This window comes from Vitis vinifera, chromosome 7 (genome assembly GCF_030704535.1).
Source record: "Vitis vinifera cultivar Pinot Noir 40024 chromosome 7, ASM3070453v1".
In the NCBI taxonomy this organism is placed as follows: Eukaryota; Viridiplantae; Streptophyta; class Magnoliopsida; order Vitales; family Vitaceae; genus Vitis; species Vitis vinifera.
Window position 1 is genome coordinate 30,116,610 of NC_081811.1, and position 18,647 is coordinate 30,135,256.

At 35.1% G+C, this 18,647-nt stretch overlaps 1 protein-coding gene across 1 annotated transcript in view; it reads right to left on the minus strand.

Moving 5' to 3' along the window:
* Positions 1-18,647, minus strand: part of LOC100259340 (ultraviolet-B receptor UVR8) — a 34,711-nt gene that overhangs the window by 15,290 nt on the left and 774 nt on the right. Inside the window, exons 2-10 of the mRNA XM_002273037.4 lie at positions 15,753-15,829; positions 12,138-12,216; positions 5,254-5,313; positions 2,297-2,398; positions 2,038-2,131; positions 1,464-1,506; positions 1,305-1,350; positions 984-1,030; positions 759-861 (exon numbers count right to left, since the gene is read on the minus strand). Coding sequence (XP_002273073.1) covers positions 759-861; positions 984-1,030; positions 1,305-1,350; positions 1,464-1,506; positions 2,038-2,131; positions 2,297-2,398; positions 5,254-5,313; positions 12,138-12,216; positions 15,753-15,829 — 651 coding nt within the window. The remainder of the gene's footprint in view (positions 1-758; positions 862-983; positions 1,031-1,304; positions 1,351-1,463; positions 1,507-2,037; positions 2,132-2,296; positions 2,399-5,253; positions 5,314-12,137; positions 12,217-15,752; positions 15,830-18,647) is intronic.

An 18,647-nucleotide genomic window follows, 5' to 3' on the forward strand; every position in this document is an offset into this window, starting at 1 on the left:
TTAGCACACACTTACCCACCTTTTTTATCCTTATTTGTATAAAGGATTGTGTACTTCTTGGAATGATTTCTCATTCTTTCTTGTATTTGTGCCCATGCAACATGGTATAAGTCAAAGTTGAAGCCAATTCTATTGGTCAATGGTAATGCACATCATTGGCTGAATTTCATAAGCTTTGGCATGTCTACACTTTTTTAACTTCAAAGTTTAGTACCATACTCGAATAAGAACTACAGAATTTCTAGTATCTTCTTTTCTTTTTTCATCCTTTTCTTTTCCCCTCTCTCTCTCTCTTTGCTTTTGTCCATTACTCACTACAAAATGGGCTTTATGTAGCTTAATTATAAGAATTGTCATCAGAAAACTTCTATAATGCTCTTTATTTAAGCAAATTAAGTCTTGCATATATGTTGATGTATCAGGAAATTTTGAAGTGGATTGATGAGGATTCACAAACCCTTGCAGAGTAGTTTCTTTTCATATGAGATCATAGAACATAAAATTCAAGCATAGATAGAGAGTTGACCCCAGGCCTGTGGTTAAATATTTGAAAGTTTCAAGAGCTGAGAAGGCAGGCATCATCAACTCCCTATAATCTATAAAAGCTCACACTACTTGGATGGAAAACCTTGTGATCCCTGTATGCTACTGCTTGGGGCTTCTTTAATTTATGCTCCCCTTTGCCACTCCAGCTTTCCTTATATATGGACAACATTAAAATGAAAAATCTAAAGTTCAAAACTGAGAAAAGAAGTTACTTGATATGACACAAGTGTGATAACCACCACATGCAACTTGTTTAGAATACGGCAGTTCGCTTATCATGGATGGTGCTGTCGCATTTTTTGCCTCTCGAAAGCCCTACATTTTTTCCAAACAGAAATTCATAGCTCAAATGAATATAAAAAACAACCAAAAGAGAGCCAAAAACAGAACTTAAGGCTGTTAAAACTAGGTTAAACATTGATGCTTTTAACACTTACAAATTTATCCATTGCTCTTTCACCAAAAATGAAAACAGAGCCATTTTCTGTAAAATCAGACAGTTAAAGAAGTAAAAGAAAGTCCTAGATATAGCTGGAAAAGCCACACCCCATAAAATGTTCAACCAATTCTTTGTTGTTCCAGTGACATTTGGGTGCCTCAAATAACTCCAATGTAAGAGTTTGGGAGCTCAAGCCACCCTATACTACATGAGGAACTCTGAATGGTTGGAACTAGTTATGGGTTCATCATATTGATGTTCTTATATGAAAATAAAAATAAAAATTGATCAACCTTTAGAAGAAAGGTCAGAAATATACCATCAATGCATGCTGAATGCAACAAGCCAGCAGCAACATTCTTTACCTGTATTTACACAAACAGTTAAGCCAAATACCCACAATTGGTCATGAGTTATTTCCTAACCAACATCCTTTTACCATCAAGAAGCAAGAGAGAATATCACGAGTATAAAATACCTTAATGCCCTCAAGTCTCCTTATGAGCCTTGGTCTGTATTCACTGCACAAAAAGAATATTATTAGTACATAACTAAGGAGAAAGTCAACCTGCTGAAAATAAACTTTCTGAATTCCAAACGCAAATATGACTGACAATATTATTGACATAACTTGGTTATTTATCAAAACTGTATGCATATGATCATCTGTCATTAGGAGAAGCAACAGGTAATACTATAGATACAGACATGTATTGTTTATGAAGCTTCCAGCTTAAAAGAGATTTGCAAGATTTTTTATGATATTTATCTATCCTATCAAAGAAGCTTCCATCTTAAAAGAGATTTTGTAAGATTTTTTTTGGTATTTATGTATCCTATAAAAAAGAAATGCAGTTTCAGTAAGTAGATTGTGATTAATGAAAATGGGAGGCAGTTTTTCACTAGCCCTTATGATCAGGAGGTTTAACAAATTCTCAACAATTCAACCAACAAAAGAAAAATAAATAACAACAAATGATATAACGATATTATCCAATAAAGCAGTATCCTTGTGTAGATTTTTCAAAAATTGTAAAACCATCAAATGCAACCTGGAGGTTCTAAAAAACCCCAAAAGGCTTGATTCATGGCCATGACCCAGTCTTCCAGATCCTCCTGCTCCCCAACTTAAGGCCTCACCTTGATCTGGTAAAGGATTAAACAATTATCAAAAAGAAAAGAGAGAGAGAGAGAAAGAAAAAGAAAACAAAGACCTCTCATCTCCCTAGCTTTCATGCAATATCAAAAGAACACTACAACTAGTAATAAGAAAACAAGCCAATAGCTTAAACTGTGTTGCATCTTTCAAACCTGTAGCAGCAACTGAGTGTTCCGAACCCAAAGCTACCATTTTAATGCTGATACCATTTAAGCATTCTACTTTACTTGGTACAGAAACTGCATTGGCTGCCTCTGCATATCAGATAAAAAAAGAATTAATTTTAACAAGTTCCGCATGTCAATTCTCTAACCTTAAAGCTAGCAAACTAATATCACAAGATGTTCAAAAAAAATGCTGAATGAAAAGGAACAAATAAGAAGACTAGTTCAAAACCTGAAATTAGATCAATAAATCAAGATGATTCAAAAGATTTTTCTTTCAAAAACAATTTGGACCCAAGAATATATTAGGCTTATATGCTTGACATCTGGACTTCTACAGATTCTTTTTGCACCAGAACATTTATAAAAGTGTTCTATTTTATAAAAGATAAACAAAAAAAGAGAAATTAAATTCCACATGACATGAGAAATAAATTTAGAGTAATGCTATTTAATGTAAAGAAATTATCCAAATTTCTTATAAAAATAAACAAAAATGATGTCACCCTAGCTTTTCCAAACAATTACACCCACGCTATTGTGTCTATTCAGAGAAATAAATCAGAGAAAGTTTCAAGATAGTATTTATAATAAATTGCATTTTCTTGACTAATGTAGCATCATTTCTGGCCACTTTCTCTAGCATCTAATGAGTAAAGTCTAAATAATTAAACACATAACACCGCACAAAACATATAAATCAAAAAGACTCCACAGAAGTGATTCTTATATTAGAAATCATATGAGTTCGATCAATAACTTCATACAAATCAGGAGGCATGCCAAATTAATCTTAATGGATGTATTTTTCTTTCTTTCTTTAGAAAGATTCTATTTTATTAAAAAGGGAGATTGTAATAACTTAATACAAATAAATACAACTTAGAACACCCAGTATAGCCAATCACACCAAAAGGCCACTGTCACCCAGTTTGCCCATTAAAGACCCCTTCAAATCAAGGGGCTGAAAAGAGGAATGGATTCCTCATTAAGCACCTCCAACAGAGTGGCTCCTGATTTGCCAGATGATCCACTATTTTCTGGCTGACCTTTGGAAAGTCCACCTTCCTTTGCATACAAAATCATAACTCAAATGTCCTTTTCTTCCTTGGAAGACCCATGAACATCCCCAACTGGCTTAGAGAAAGCTCAAACCAAATTGTATATTGTGTCTCTAAATGTACCACCAATACCCAGCTGTCCGAGAGTGCTCAATGAACATCCATCAAAAATTAAGATTTGAGTCCTCCTATGCCCTGATCACTTCACTCCTATAGTAACCCAAGTCACCCCATACTAAAGCAAGATCATAATAACAGGGAACATCTTTGGTAATTGATGCCTAAAATGATATGAGATAGCGCACACTAACCTGGCAAAAATTCAATTGATATTCTCCTTTCAAATTTCCATAGGTTCCTGTCCAACCACCAAACCAATAAAATATCTAGCATAGCTCCCTTCAATAGAACTTTTCCCTGGGATTTTTTCCGAAATCCTAAAGCAAGATAAAGGTTAAGTTTTCAATGCCTAAAGGGGGAACTCAAGACTAAGTTACTAATGAGAATAACTTGTCATAACCCCATAGTAACAGCACAATGAAGAAGAAGATGGTCAGCAGTCTAAGAGTGACTTCATTCCTCAAGCACAAGACACAAGCTCTGAGTTGATGGCTTTATAAGATCCTTTAACCTATAGAAGTCATTGGTATAATACATTCTTACTAGGCGCTAAACATGTGAAGGTTCCGACCTCTGGCATAGCTTTAGATTTCCAAATGAAGACATGAGGAAAAGATTTTGGATTGTAACTTTTAGAAGAAAAATTTAAATGAGAAAAAACCTGAAGTTGCAGAATCTAGGCCCTCCCATGCAGAAAAGATGAAGAGAGACAAATAATATAGGGAAGCATAGGGGAAGATAGATCATCAATTTCTTAATCAATAGGATTAGATGCCCAAAATTGAGGTTCCACAAAGAGAATTTTGATCATCTAATCATTTTTTATTTTTTTTTGATAGATTTTTTTGATCATCTAATCATGACCTATGCTGGAATTGCCTTTTTCCTCCTACCATTAGCCACTCTATGTGTGTGTGTGTAAAGCTATACTCGCATTCTATTAGATAGAGAGAATGCAGAAAAGAAGGAACAATCAGAAAACCTGGTAGGGACCTCTGCTAGAATTGCCTTTTTCCTCCTACCATTAGCCACTCTATGTGTGTGTGTGTGTAAAGCTATACTCGCATTCTATTAGATAGAGAGAATGCAGAAAAGAAGGAACAATCAGAAAACCTGGTAGGATTCTAATAGCTTCCACCCCTATGGAAACAGTATAAAACTCAAGGGTATACGAGATTCCCAACAAAATCAAGTTAATCAACAAGAGAAGAGGTTCCCCTCTTGGTCAATCTATCAACTTCTTGGTTAGCCAATCTACCCTTCCACAAGATAGAGCAATTCAATCCCCTAACAAGCTCCATAATCCTCCATATCCAATGATTATATCTGTAGGAACCCTTACACGGCTAGTCATCCCAAATAAAACAGTCATTGAATCTCCCTCCAGTAGATCAGTGACACCCAACCCTCTTTCAATATTGGAACCATTTTAGCCTAGATTTTTTACTCCTTTCTTAACAAAATCCTTCTAACTCCAACCTCCTAGAGACTCAAAAGTGATTTAGGATGCAAAAGCATTAATCAGAACAGTGTTTTACTGTGATTACAACAACTTGGAGTTCAGGATTTTTTTTTTCTTATGTTTTTTTTTTTATATAATTCTGGTAACATTACTTTAGAAGTCCATATTCATAAGAAGAAATAAAAAAACAATTAAACTGTGAGAATCAAGAGAAAACAATTTTCCAAAAATATAAAAGGAAAAGATTTCCAACATGAACCATGTACTATACTTAAAACAATGAGGTAAATACTTATCATTACTTTTTCCAAGGCCTAGCTGACCATTTGAGTTCTTTCCCCACATGTAAAGTTCCCCATCCGCTACAAGAAAATGAACTATGATAAGAAGGGAAAAAAAAGGGGTGAAGAAAAAAAAGGCAAAACTGGCAAAAATAAACAAAAAATAACACAAACAGGATGTTGACAGTTAAACAAGAAGATGAATCTAGAATAAATAGTTTTGTTGCTATAAAAAACATAAGCATATGCCAAATTAACATCTTCCACGCTAAAAGATCACATGAAGAGGTACATCAACAATAAAATGCTAAGCATTTTAAAAATGAGCATCTCATGGTTAACAATGATTTGCATTTTCTGCAACCCAAATCTTGGATAACTAGAAATAAACAAAAAAATATAAGACAAATCTAAAAGTTTTACATTAACATTTATCTAATAAGGGTAAGGAAAGGAGGGATTGAAGACAATGGTCAGAGAGTCATAAGCATCTGTGGGAAAGCAAGGTTTTCCTATTTTAGGATATTTGACTTTGTATATTCTGTAAAATAGAATATTGGTAGTTAAATCCTTGACTTATTGGGATCTGGTTTAGGATAGTTTCCTCTTCTTATAATACGCCTAAAGTATAGCCTGTATAGCTTTTCATTCTTGTATCCTATTGAAAGATATGAAAAATATTTTCTCTAGTTTTTCCACATGGTATCAGAGCCATTGGCTCTTTGGATTTCATGGTTTTTGGCACTCTGTGCCCTTCGAGATTCAAGATTCAAGCTTCGTTTTGCTTGGTTCTTCTTTGTTTTTTGCCTACCCAATCTTTCCTTTAATCTTATTCATATTCCTTTTTGGCATTCATTCTCCTTTATACCCGTTGTTGGTTCTCTGATCCTCATACAACCTAATAGAATCAATCATGTCTGAGATATTTAAAGCCACTACCACTCTTACAACGCAACTGATTGAAGCTTTGTCAAATCAATCCAAAGGAGAACTCAAAAACATTCAAGCTGTATACCGATTGAATGGAAAAAATTATTTGTAGTGGTCCTAAGTTGTGAAGACGTTCTTGAAGGGGAAAGGAATGCTCCGCCACTTGTTGGGCACTAGACTAGAGCAGAGTGATCCAAAATTCCAAAATTGGGACGAGGACAATATCATGATTCTGACATGGTTGTGGAATTTGATCCTACCTGAGATTAGTGGCACTTGTATGTTTTTGTCCACAGCTAAAGAAGTTTGGAAGGTAGTGAGACAAATTTACTCAAAGGTATGTGATGCTGCACAAATATTTGAAATCAAGAGCAAGATTTCAGCCACCAAACAAGGTGAGTGATCTGTGACTGAATATTCCAATATTTTGAAGAATTTGTGGCAAGGGATGGATCATTATCAAGGTATTCAAATGAAGTGTGGCAAGGAAGCAACTATGTTGAAGAGGTTTGTGAAAAAAGAGAGAATTTTTTAATTTCTTGGTGGTTTAAACTTGGAATTCAATCAGGTCAGAGTTCAGATTTTGGGAAAAGAGGATTTGTCATCGTTAAACAAGACTATTTCTATGATTCGTGTGGAGGAAGCAAGCAGAGGAGTGACAATGAATGAAACCCCTGCCATAGAAAGTTCATCTTTACTCTCAACTACTAGAAATATGAAGAATTCAGGTGTGGAACATCAGCCCGGTGCTAATAACTAGCGGCCAGATTTTTCCCGAACCACAAATAAAAATCCTATTGGTGCATTACTACAAAAAACAGTGGCACACTAAGCATATGTGTTGAAAACAGCATGGAAGACCATCAAAATCCAACAACAGCAGTAGGGGTTGGAGGCCTAACAATGGATAACAACAAAAAGGTCAAGGACATGTGAATTTGACCAGCAGTAATCAACTGAACAATGAGAATGAGATTCAAGAGCATGGAGAGTTCAAGAAAGAAAATACTAAGAGGATGAAAAGTTTGTTGGAGTTTTCAAAGAAACCTCTCGGTGCTTGCTCCTTAGCACTCTCAGATAAGTATTATGCTTCTTATTTGTTTTGTCTCAGACTCATCCTTTTTAGGTTCGTGGGTCATTGACTCAAGAGCCATAGACCATATGACTAATTCTTCTCATAAATTTGTTTCACACCATGTCCAACCAACAAGAAAATTTCCACAACAGATGGTTCCTTAACCACTATAGCCAATCAAGGAGAAATCCATATAAACCCATCACTTATCCTAAAAATTGTTCTTCATGTATCAAAGCTTTCAACTAATCTCGTTTCCATACATCAACTCACCAAAGACATGAATTGCAGTGTGATTTTTCATCCTTTTGGGGAAGTTGATTGAACCTACAAAGGAAAAAGACAGGCTCTACTACCTTGACGAGCTAGGTGATCAAAATAGGATTGAGAATAAGTTTCCTTTGTTATACTTCACGGAAAGCTCCATCTCAAATAAAGACATGTTTGACTTCATCATCTTCGATTAGGAAATCCTTCATTTAGTATTCTCAAAGTCTTGTTTCCTTCATTATTCAAAGAATTGGATGCAGAAAATTTTCATTGTGAAGTCTGAGAATTTGCAAAGTATCGTCATGCTTCATTCTCAATTAGCAATAAAAGAGCTTTTATTCTTTTTCTCTCATTCATGGTGACATTTGGGGTCCCTCTATAGTTCTTAATATTTCAGGGGCCAGATGGTTCGCTTCATTTGTTGATGATTGTACTCATGTGTCTTGGATTTTCTTCTCAAGCAAAAATTTGGTGTGAGTAATGTCTTTTCAAACTTTCATAACATGATCAAAACGCAATTTGGTGTGAGAATAAAAAAATTCAAATTTGATAATGCTAAAGATTATTTTAATCAAGTTTTGTCTCCTTATTTTTAGAAAGAAGGAATTACTCATGAGTCATCTTGTGTTAGTACTCCTTAACAAAATAGGGTGGCTAAAAGGAAAAATCATCTTCTTACACCTACCATGCCTTTCTGTTCCAAAACACCATTAGGGGGGGCAGTTCTTACATCTGCCCATCTTATCAACAGATTACCTCCTTAAGTATTAGGGTTCAAAAGTCCTATGCAAGAGTTTTCTTGTTTTTTTCCCTGACTTTCATACTTTGAATAATCTCACTTCTATAATCTTTGGTGTTGTTTCCCTTGTTCACATCCATGTTCACAACAAGGGAAAATTAGATCCACAAGCATTTAAATGCATTTTTGTTGGGTATTTTTTCAACACAAAAGGGTTACAAATGTTACCATCCACTTTGTGGGAAATTTTTTGTCTCTGACGATGTGACTTTTTTTAAAAAAAAAGGGTTATTTTACTTGTCCTTGTCTTTAGGGGGAGACATCATTCATGGAAGATAAGGATAAAGATTTTTTTCTACTTGATTTTCCCTCCACTTCCTAATCTTCTTCATCCAACCCCACTTTTTATTCCACACCTAGCCCCACTCTAGCTACTTTGCCCACTATTGAAATATCCTCTCCTGATCCCCTATCTTCAGCTAAGGAAAAATCAACTCACAATCCTACTAAACCACTATAGGTATACCTAAGGAAGAAAGCACCCATCGTAGAACCCATGCAAATCCAAGAGTTGGAACTAGCCCCTAGAAATGAGGTAATTTCTCTACCAGAATCTTCTCATGATAATGTTTCTATTACCATTGATAATGGTGATCACGATTTGCCCATTGCTCTTAGGAAGTGCACAAGAGAATGCACCAAACACTTGTTATATCCGCTTGCTCATTTCATGACCTTTGAGAGATTGTCACCTTCTCATTGAGCCTTCCTTATCCAAATAAACACTATTGTCATTCCTAACACCTTGTCTAAGCCATTAAAAGTGAAGAGTGGAGACATGCCATGAGTACTAAAATGGAAGCACTAGAAAAGAATAGAACGTGGGAGAAAGTGGAGTTGCCAAAAAGAAAGTATCTGATAAGGTATAAGTGGGTCTTTACTATGAAATATAAGGTAGACAGGTCAATTGAAAGGTATAAATTAAAGCTTATTGTCAAGGGATATAGCCAAACTTATGTAGTTGATTATTTAGAGACCTTCGCACCTATAGCCAAGATGAATACGATAAGGTTGTTATTATCCTTGGTTGTCAACTTTGAGTGGAGTTTGCAACAATTTGATGTTAAGAATGCCTTCTTACATGGTGATCTTGAAGAGGAGATTTATATGGAAGTTCCTCCTAGATTTGAAAAACCTATAAAGCAGAGAAATATGTAAGCTCAAGAAGGCCTTGTACAGTGTAAAACAATCTCCTCGTGCATGATTTGAAAGATTTGCTAAAGTATTAATTACTAATGGATACGAACAAAGTCAAGGTGATCACACTTTGTTCACCAAGCACTCAGCTTGAGAGGGAGTTACTACCTTGTTGGTTTATGTGGATGATATAATTGTGACTAGGAATGATGAGGAAAGAGACAATTTGAGGATGTGTTTAGCGAGAGAATTCAAGGTTAAAGAACTTAGCAGGTTAAAGTACTTCTTAGGCAATGAAGTGGCACAGTCAAAACAAGGAATTTTTGTATCTCAACAAAAGTATGTGCTTGATTTGTTGAAAGAAATTGGGAAGTTAGCGTGTAAACCAACAAACATGCCTATTAAGCCTAATCATAAGCTTGGAGATAGTAATGAAGATGATATTGTGGATTTAGGAAACTATCAAAGCTTAGTGGGCCCATTGATCTACTTGTCTCACAAAAGACCCGACATAGCATATGTCGTTAGTCTAGTCAGTCAGTTCATGCACAATCCTAAGGAGACTCACCTTCAAGCAGTGCATTGAATACTACATTATCTCAAAAGAACACCGAGGAAAGGGATTTTATTCAAGAAGGGGACAAGTTTGAAACTTGAAGCCTATACAGATGTTGATTATGCACGTTCGATCGTAGATAGATGCTCAACATTGGGTTATTGCACATTTCTTGGTGGAAACCTAGTAACATGGAGGAGTAAAAAGCAAAATGTTGTTGAGAGATCAAGCGCTAAGGCTGAGTTTAGGTCAATGGTACTTGAAATTCATGAACTACTATGGTTAAAAATAATTCTAGAAGATCTGAAGATTAAATGAGAGGCACCTATAAGACTCTATTGTGACAACAAGTCAGCCATCAATATTGCACATCATCCTGTGCAACATAACCGAACTAAACATGTGGAGGTAGACGGGCACTTTATCAAGGAGAAGTTGGACAATGGCCTCGTTTGCATACTGCATGTCTCCACAGATGGACTGCTTGAAGATGTGCTGACCAAAGGATTGAATAATACTAGGTTCCGAACAATAATTAACAAGATGGAAATGTATGACATTCACTCACAAGCTTGAGGGAGAGTGTGGGAAAACAAGGTTTTCCTATTTTAGGATTTTTGACTTTGTATATTCTACAAAATAGAATATTGGTAGTTAAATCCCTGATTTATAGGGATCTAATTTAGGATAGTTCCCTCTTCTTATAATATGCCTAAAGTATAGCCTGCATAGCTTTTAATATAAAAGTTGATTCTTGTATTCTATTGAAAGATGTGAATAAGATTTTCTTCAATTTTTCCACAGTATCATATGCAAGTCTTTGTACCCATTATTAAGATCCTTTTAAGCCGATTAACCGTATCCTAAAATTCTTGGATTGTGAAGGATTGAAGGCCCCGACACATAACCTCACACAAACCCGTGTAACAAAGTAAACACATGATGTATACCCAATTGCTCCAATTTACTAATGCTATGAAATTGTGGGCATAATTAAGCAAATATTGGCTTAAAAAAAACTAGGTTTCATATTACAATTGAAGCTGCTAGATAGGCAATTCATGGACAGGTTTAGAGAACATAAGAGAGACCTCCATATAGCACTTTTCAACTTGGGAAAAACATATATATGATCAGGTCCCCTAGAGAGGAAAATAATGCAATGGGTTCTACAAAAAGAAATTACACCAATTGAATATATTATGATCAAGTATCAAGGACAATTATGATACCTTAATCACTAGTATTAGAAATCATGGATAAGTGCGACAAGTGAACTTCATACAGAAGAAGACTGCATTAAGTTTTGCCATTGAGCCTAAAAACCCGAACTTAGATCCTTCTGGTATTAGGCATGCTAGCAAACCCAAACTTGGGCAGACAGGAGATATCTCCTCCAACTATACCCCATAAGTCCTTCTGGTATCATTATATCGCACTTTCCTCTCCTCATCAAAATTTCAGATACAATGAAATCACCTTGAAGATTCTACTTGAACTCCAACCTATCAAAAAAAAAAAAAAAAGATTCAACTTGAACTCCAGATTCAGGGTATAAATTTTACCCATACAGTTCTTGAAAGAGTTCTTATGGCTGTTCGCCAAAAACTGAAAGTGGCTGAAGGCACATATGTCTCACTGAGATAAAACAAACTGAACTTTCTTATTGCCTTGAAAGTACTGTAGTTTATTGGTGCTTCTGGAGGAATGTCCAACAGCTTTACATTAAAGGAGGTAATGGTAAGTCAGACTATAGTTTTTCTCAAAAAGCCTTCTCTGATATGCTTTTGATGATATCTGACAGACAAGGTTCAAACTTCGAATTGTCAGGATTCAAAGATAATCTTCTTTGAGATCATCCAATACACCACAAGAAAGACATTTTTTTTGGAGTCTTCTATAGCTCCCGTGTGCAACAGATCCATGCCTCTCATAAGCCACCACAATTTAGAAGGAAACTTGCTGTAATCTGCCATACCTGTAAGTTTTCGGTTCATCCCAAAACAACCCCAAACCCTCCCACACTTACTACACCAACAACCCCCCCACCCTATTAAAAAGGAGTTTCCATGTGCACCAATTGAAAGAAAAATGATAATTCATCTAGCTCTGTCAGAAATGTATGCCTAATACCAAACCTGTAATAGCAGCAGAATGATAATAACCAGCTGCAATATGTATGATCTTCTTAGGAAGTGCAGAAACTTCAAGAGGCTCCTGCAACAACACATTCAGGTAAAGAAAATTCTAAAGGAAATACATAGTGAAGTAAATGGCTGTACGGAAAAATCCAATCAGTTTCCCAGATTACACAATGAGCAGCATAAGTTACCACGCTAAATGTGAGCAAAAGCTACCAGACCTAGATAACTTAAAAGTGGGAACAAACACATATCTTTTTTGAGTTCATTCAATTAGAAAAGTTAGAATTTACTAGCTTAATAGTGAAACACAATGTGTCTGCACACATAGAAAGAGAAGCAATAATACTTATATGCAGGTAAAAATACAAGAAAAAGCTACAGGTGGCAGCTGTGTCATGATAGGTTATAGCAGATTCTCTCAGACTACCATACTCAGTCACTCGCTGTGGCTTCAAAACCAATTTTCTTATAACAATAAGCCTAATATGGCAAAAAAACCACTCTCAGATAGCTTACAAATATACCTTTAACAACAATGTAACTAAATATCAGTCATCTCCAGTATCGGTATCCATAAATTTTCCAACAGAGATAATTAAATATTCACATATGATCAATAATATCAAAATGTTTATCAATATAATGTTCATACTTGATACTACCAATGCACCAATAATATATCACCATCCTTCCTGACATATGAGACTATTATTGATATTTTTGCAAGTAAAATCCAAAGGATAAAAAATTCTGCCAATACTAAGAACAGTTTTTCGAATTGATATTGTCCAACACTCCTGTTAGGAAATGTGGCTGATTTCCTGATACTTGTTTCTATTTAAGTCTTATTGATTTAAATTAGAATCAATTAATGATTGTATGTATTTTAGAATGGGTCAATAATTTAAACTAATTATAGGGATTGTCTTTGTAAAACTTGTACAGTTTTTTTTCTGTTTTACTCTAGGAGGGTAGGTGTGTATATTAAGCTCTTATATCCTAGTTGATCAATATATAAAATTATTCAATTCAATTCTTTCTACCTCCATGGTATCAGAGCTCGAAAGAATTTTCTGGTAACCAATTCTTGGCCTTTATTACCAATCAAGCTCTTCATTTCTTTTTGTACTTCATTGCCAATCCAATCCCTATTGCATCTTTGATCTCCATTGCTTGTTGGCAGTCTCGTTCCTTTCTTAATCATGTCGGAAGTCTTTGACAAATCAGGTATAGCAATTCCTAAGTGGAAGGAAGTTGTGTTTGAAGAAATGAGAGCCTTGCATAAGAATGGACTTGGGGAAGTGGTAGCTTATGGAAAAAAAACAAGGGGATGTAAATGGGTTTTCTCTATCAAATATAAAGTAGATGGATAGGTAGAAAGGCATAAGGTCAGGTTAACAGCAAAGGGATACACTTAGACCCTTGGTATTGATCACTAAGAAAAATTTTCCCCAGTTGCCAAAATGAACTTGATCAGAATCTTGTTGTCCCTAAGTGTCAACCTAGACTAGACTCAACATCATTTTTTATAGGAAACAACACATGTATATATTGATAGAAAAAAGTACAATAGAAGGATGAGGAATCCTCCCACCAGAGATAAAACTAAACAACACAAAAAGATAACAAGGCACTACACTAAGAAAACTACGAACAATCTCCCTTCACTAGACCGTCCCGTTGGAACTACACACTGCTAGACTAGACTCAACATCATTCTGATTTGAAAAATGCCTTTTTGCATGGAAACCTTGAACAAGAAGTTTATATGGATGCCCCACCAGGTTTTGAAAACTTGTTTAGTAAAAGGAGAGTTTGTAGACTAAAAAAGTCTTTATATGGTCTGAAATGATCTCCTAGAACTTGGTTTGAGAGATTCATTAATTTTTTGAGGAGATATGGTATTACTCAAAGCCAAGGAGATGGCACATTGTTTTTTAAATGATCCCCACTAATGAAACTTGTGTTTGTTATCTATGTAGATGATGTAATTATAACAAGTGATGATTTAAAGGAAATAAAACATTTCAAGACTCTCTTGGCCAAGGAATTTGAAATCAAGGACTTGGGAACTTTGAGATACATTATGCCCATGGAAGTAGCTAGATCAAGATAAGGTATATATGTTTCCCAATAGAAGTATCTCTTGGATCTTTTACAAGAGACCGGTTGTAAACCAACAAAGACTCCAATTGATCCTAACCATAAATTAAGAGCCAAGCGTGAAAGAATTCCAATTGATAAAAGGAGATGTCAACAATTGGTAGGAAGACTAATCAACTTGTCTCACACCAGACCAGATACAACATATGTTGTGAGCATTGTCAGCCAATTTATGCATTCACCATTGGAGAATCACATGGATACAATGCTAAGGATCTTGAGATATTAGAAAGCTACATAGAAAGAGAGTGATGTTTAAGAAGAATTATCACCTACTCATAAAGGCATATACAAATGCAAATTAGGCAAAGATTTATCAAGGATTGAAGGTCCACTATAGGTTATAGCACTTTTGTAGGTGGGAACCTTCTTACATGGAGCAAGAAACAAGCCATTGTAGATAGATCATGTATAGAGGCAAAATACAAAGCCATGGCTCATGAAGTTTTGTGGATAAAGACCCCACCTAAAGAGCTAAATTTTGAACCTAAAGAACCAATGAAGATCCACTGTAACAACAAAGTTGCAATCAACATTGCTCACAATCCAATTCAACATGATTGAACCAAACAGGTTGAAGTAGATAGACACTTTATAAATGAAAAAATTGAAATTGGAGAGATCAGCACTCCTTTTGTTACTGCCAAATAGCAGTTGGTGGACATCTTCATAAAAGGACTTTCTAACACCATGTTTGACCTTATTGTGTGCAAGCTAGGCATGGATAACATCTATGCACCAGCTTGAGGGGAAGTGTTAGAAAATATAGCTGATTTTTTTATACTTATCTCTATTTTAAGTCTCGTCTTATGTCCTGATATTTGTCAGTATTTTTAGTCTTATTGATTTAAATTAGAATCAATTGATGATGATATATATTTTAGAATAGGTCAACAGTTTAGAGTAATTATAGGGATTGTCTTTGTAATACTTTCCTTGTATAGTTTATTTTTGTTTTACTCTAGAAGGGTATGTGTGTGAATGATGCTCTTGTAACCTTGTTGATCAATATTCAGAATTATTCAATTCTTTCCACCTTCAACTCCTATATAATATTAATAAAGGAAATAATATTTGAACATTATGTCAATGGAATGAAATGTCACCTATAATAATACCACAACATTGATCCTGAATATTACTTGGATGGGTAAGTTGGATCATTAGTCATACATCCACCATAGCACTGATCCTGAATTGTAGAATACTAGCCCCAAGTACAAGCAACTCATACTGAGAATCTAACTTACCAAAACAATCAACCACATACTATAGATATTATAAAATTACCTCAAAAGAATCAAATAGATGAAAAGAAAGACAACTCTTTGAAATAATGAAAAAAAAAAATGCACAATAACTGAAAATGAGTTTGATGGTGTCAATCAAGCAAATCCTGACAGCCAAAAGAATAAACAGCTAGATGACAAGGCCAAGATATCGTACAGTTGTGTAATTTTTATCAACCGATACACCAAGCTGTCCAAAATCATTGAGACCAGCAGCATAAACACAACCACTTTCTGTCAATGGAAGAGGATAATTTGTAAGCCTCTACCCAAAACAGGGTTTACAAGGTTCTCAATTCATCACCAATCAATAGAGAAATAATTTGATAGTCACCCAAAGCTAAATAATAAAGTTAAGAAAGAAAAACACCAAGACAAAGTCAAATTGAAACAAACTTTTCTACAAAGCACGCTCATCAGAAAGCAAAGGTTAATTCTAGATGATAAGCAAACATTATATAAGATTTAACTGACTATAAAAAATTACCAATAAACAAATTAGAACAGTGAATATACTGTACATATCAAATAATCAATTGTCTTCCAAATAAGTATAACCTTTCAACCAAAGAGGAGCAAGAACTATGCATCATAAAGTTGAATAGTTATCATAAGCTATAGCTCACAAAATGAAAATACATGTTTTACATAAGTGAGAAGCTGGTTAAGTTAGATTAGATTGCTCTCCTGCTAGAGAATGCAATCCAGCGGATTGTAGTACAGATAATCCTAGTAAGCTTGAGTTCTTTGGTTCCTGATGAGGAAGGCAAGGGCTTTAATAGGTTTGGTTACCAAGTGAGGTCATAAATAAAAGATCTGATGCCCTAAAGCAATCTGATGGTGCTTCTGCACGCCTTTGAGGTTTATGGGAACAAAACCTAGCTAGAGAGATTGTTTATTTATATGAATCTAGCTGGCAGTCTGTGATGCCCCACCCCAGCCCTCATGATCAGAAAATTTGCATGCAGATTTTCAAGCCAGAATATCCTAGCAGGTATCAGGCACTCCCCACTCTAGTTCTTATTTAAGCAATGGAATTACTAGAACCGTCTCCACTAATCCCTGAATGCAAACATTTCTTATAAACTATTGCGCACATACAGGGTCAGTGCCTCCAAAAAACCTGCATTTTGAGTGGTGTCTTGTGTTCTAAGGTCCTTGGAGAAAACTGTAAGTTGAGAGAGCTTTTATTTTTCTCAATCCCTTAGACCAGAAATCTATACAAGCGGATTTTCCAGCAAACATGGAGCATCATCATGAGGATATGTTAGTGGAAGTATCATTCCAGGAATACTCCAGTACCAATTTAAGCTTTTGAATGGCACCTATTTGGCCTTTGTTGCTTCTCACACATCTATCTCTAACTTTACAAAGATAAAGTTTGGCATCTAATATTGTGGATTGCAATGGATTATTTCTAGACAATTTCATTACCATGTTAACAATTCTAAAAATCGTCATCACCTTTAACTGACAAGCTCTCCAGATACCTACGCATTCTTCACCATAAGAAACTATTTCATTGGAACACCTCACAGAATGATGCAAATCAAAACAATCCACTGGGGCAAACATGGATAAATAGCTCCATTATTTCAAGTGCCCAAGCTTAGGGAAGTTGTGGGGGAAAAATGGAGGTTAAGGTGAAAGAACTTACCCATCAACAGATGAACATTCCAAACAATGCTGAAAACCATATGATGACATTTCTTACAAGACCTATCAGGACTTCAATGAACTTTAACAAAGTCAAGCTCCTTGTTTCTTTTGAATGCATCAGGAAAAAATAAAAAAAGTTGAAATTAAGAGCGAACCAATTTGATCTGATCAAAATTGATCAGAACAGGCCATTTGATGGTGACAATGAGAACTACCTTCTGTTTTTGAAAACAGAAAAAAGAAAACAAGATTTAAGGGGAAAAAAAGGTCTGGTAACAAGTTTCAAAAACTATTTCAGAAACATTTTCTGAAAACAGATCATCTTAAAACACAAAAAAGAAAACAAGATTTAAGGGGAAAAAAAGGTCTGGTAACAAGTTTCAAAAAATATTTCAGAAACATTTTCTGAAAACAGATCATCTTGAAAGAAAGAAAAAAAGAAGTGGGGTGGTTAACGGACATTACAGTACAGGTTTTCACATCTTAAAAAATGCAAGCACTTCAACAATTGCCTTGAAAACAAACAAATTTGTTATTTTCATTTTAGAAAATAAGTGTTTTCACAAAAATCATTTCCATCTCCACTAACAAACAAGTTTGCTCTTCCTTGTTCTTCTTAGCAACCAAACAAATGGCAGGAAATTCAACCAAACCAACACATTTGCCTGAAATAATGAACCAAAAACAATGAATCAAACCCAAAATCCTGTTTAAAAAAAGGCTGAAGTTAAAAGCAAAACAACTAGGTCATATTAAAATTAATGATATTCAAACATAATATACATTATGAGCCCAAATCCTAAAACTCTAGGAAAGTTGTTATTTATCTACCTGCAAATCCTCTTTCCATCTATTTGTTTGTGATCACAAACTTGTTATTTGTAAACCTGCTAGTCTGTCTCTCAACATACTCGAGCTTTTAGGAAAGTTAGTAACACATTGAAATGGGTAGACTTCTGAAGATCACAAACTTATTATTCAAAGACCTTCCGGCAGCTCATGTTTCTCAGCAACCAAAAGGTAGCCAATTCAACCAACCAAATGCATTTATCAAGACTCTGAACCAGAAAGAAAGGAGCAAGCCCTAAAAGCCTATCAAAAGGGGACTCTGGGCTCTGCCACAAGCAACAGCCAACATAAACAAGGTTTTTGGTGACATGCAGAACCATTGTAACTCCAAGATTCCCGGTCCCAATTCATCAAAATCACCATTTCCCCATGGTGCTGCAACTCACTTTTGGGTTTGCTTGAAACAATGTTTTCAAAAAGCCATGCCTTAAAACTGACCCTTAACCCCAAAACTCAATCAAAGTTAATCATAAATCATCATGGAATAGACAGAATGATCATAAATTATTATAAAATTCACCCAAATTAATCACAAATTCGCTTA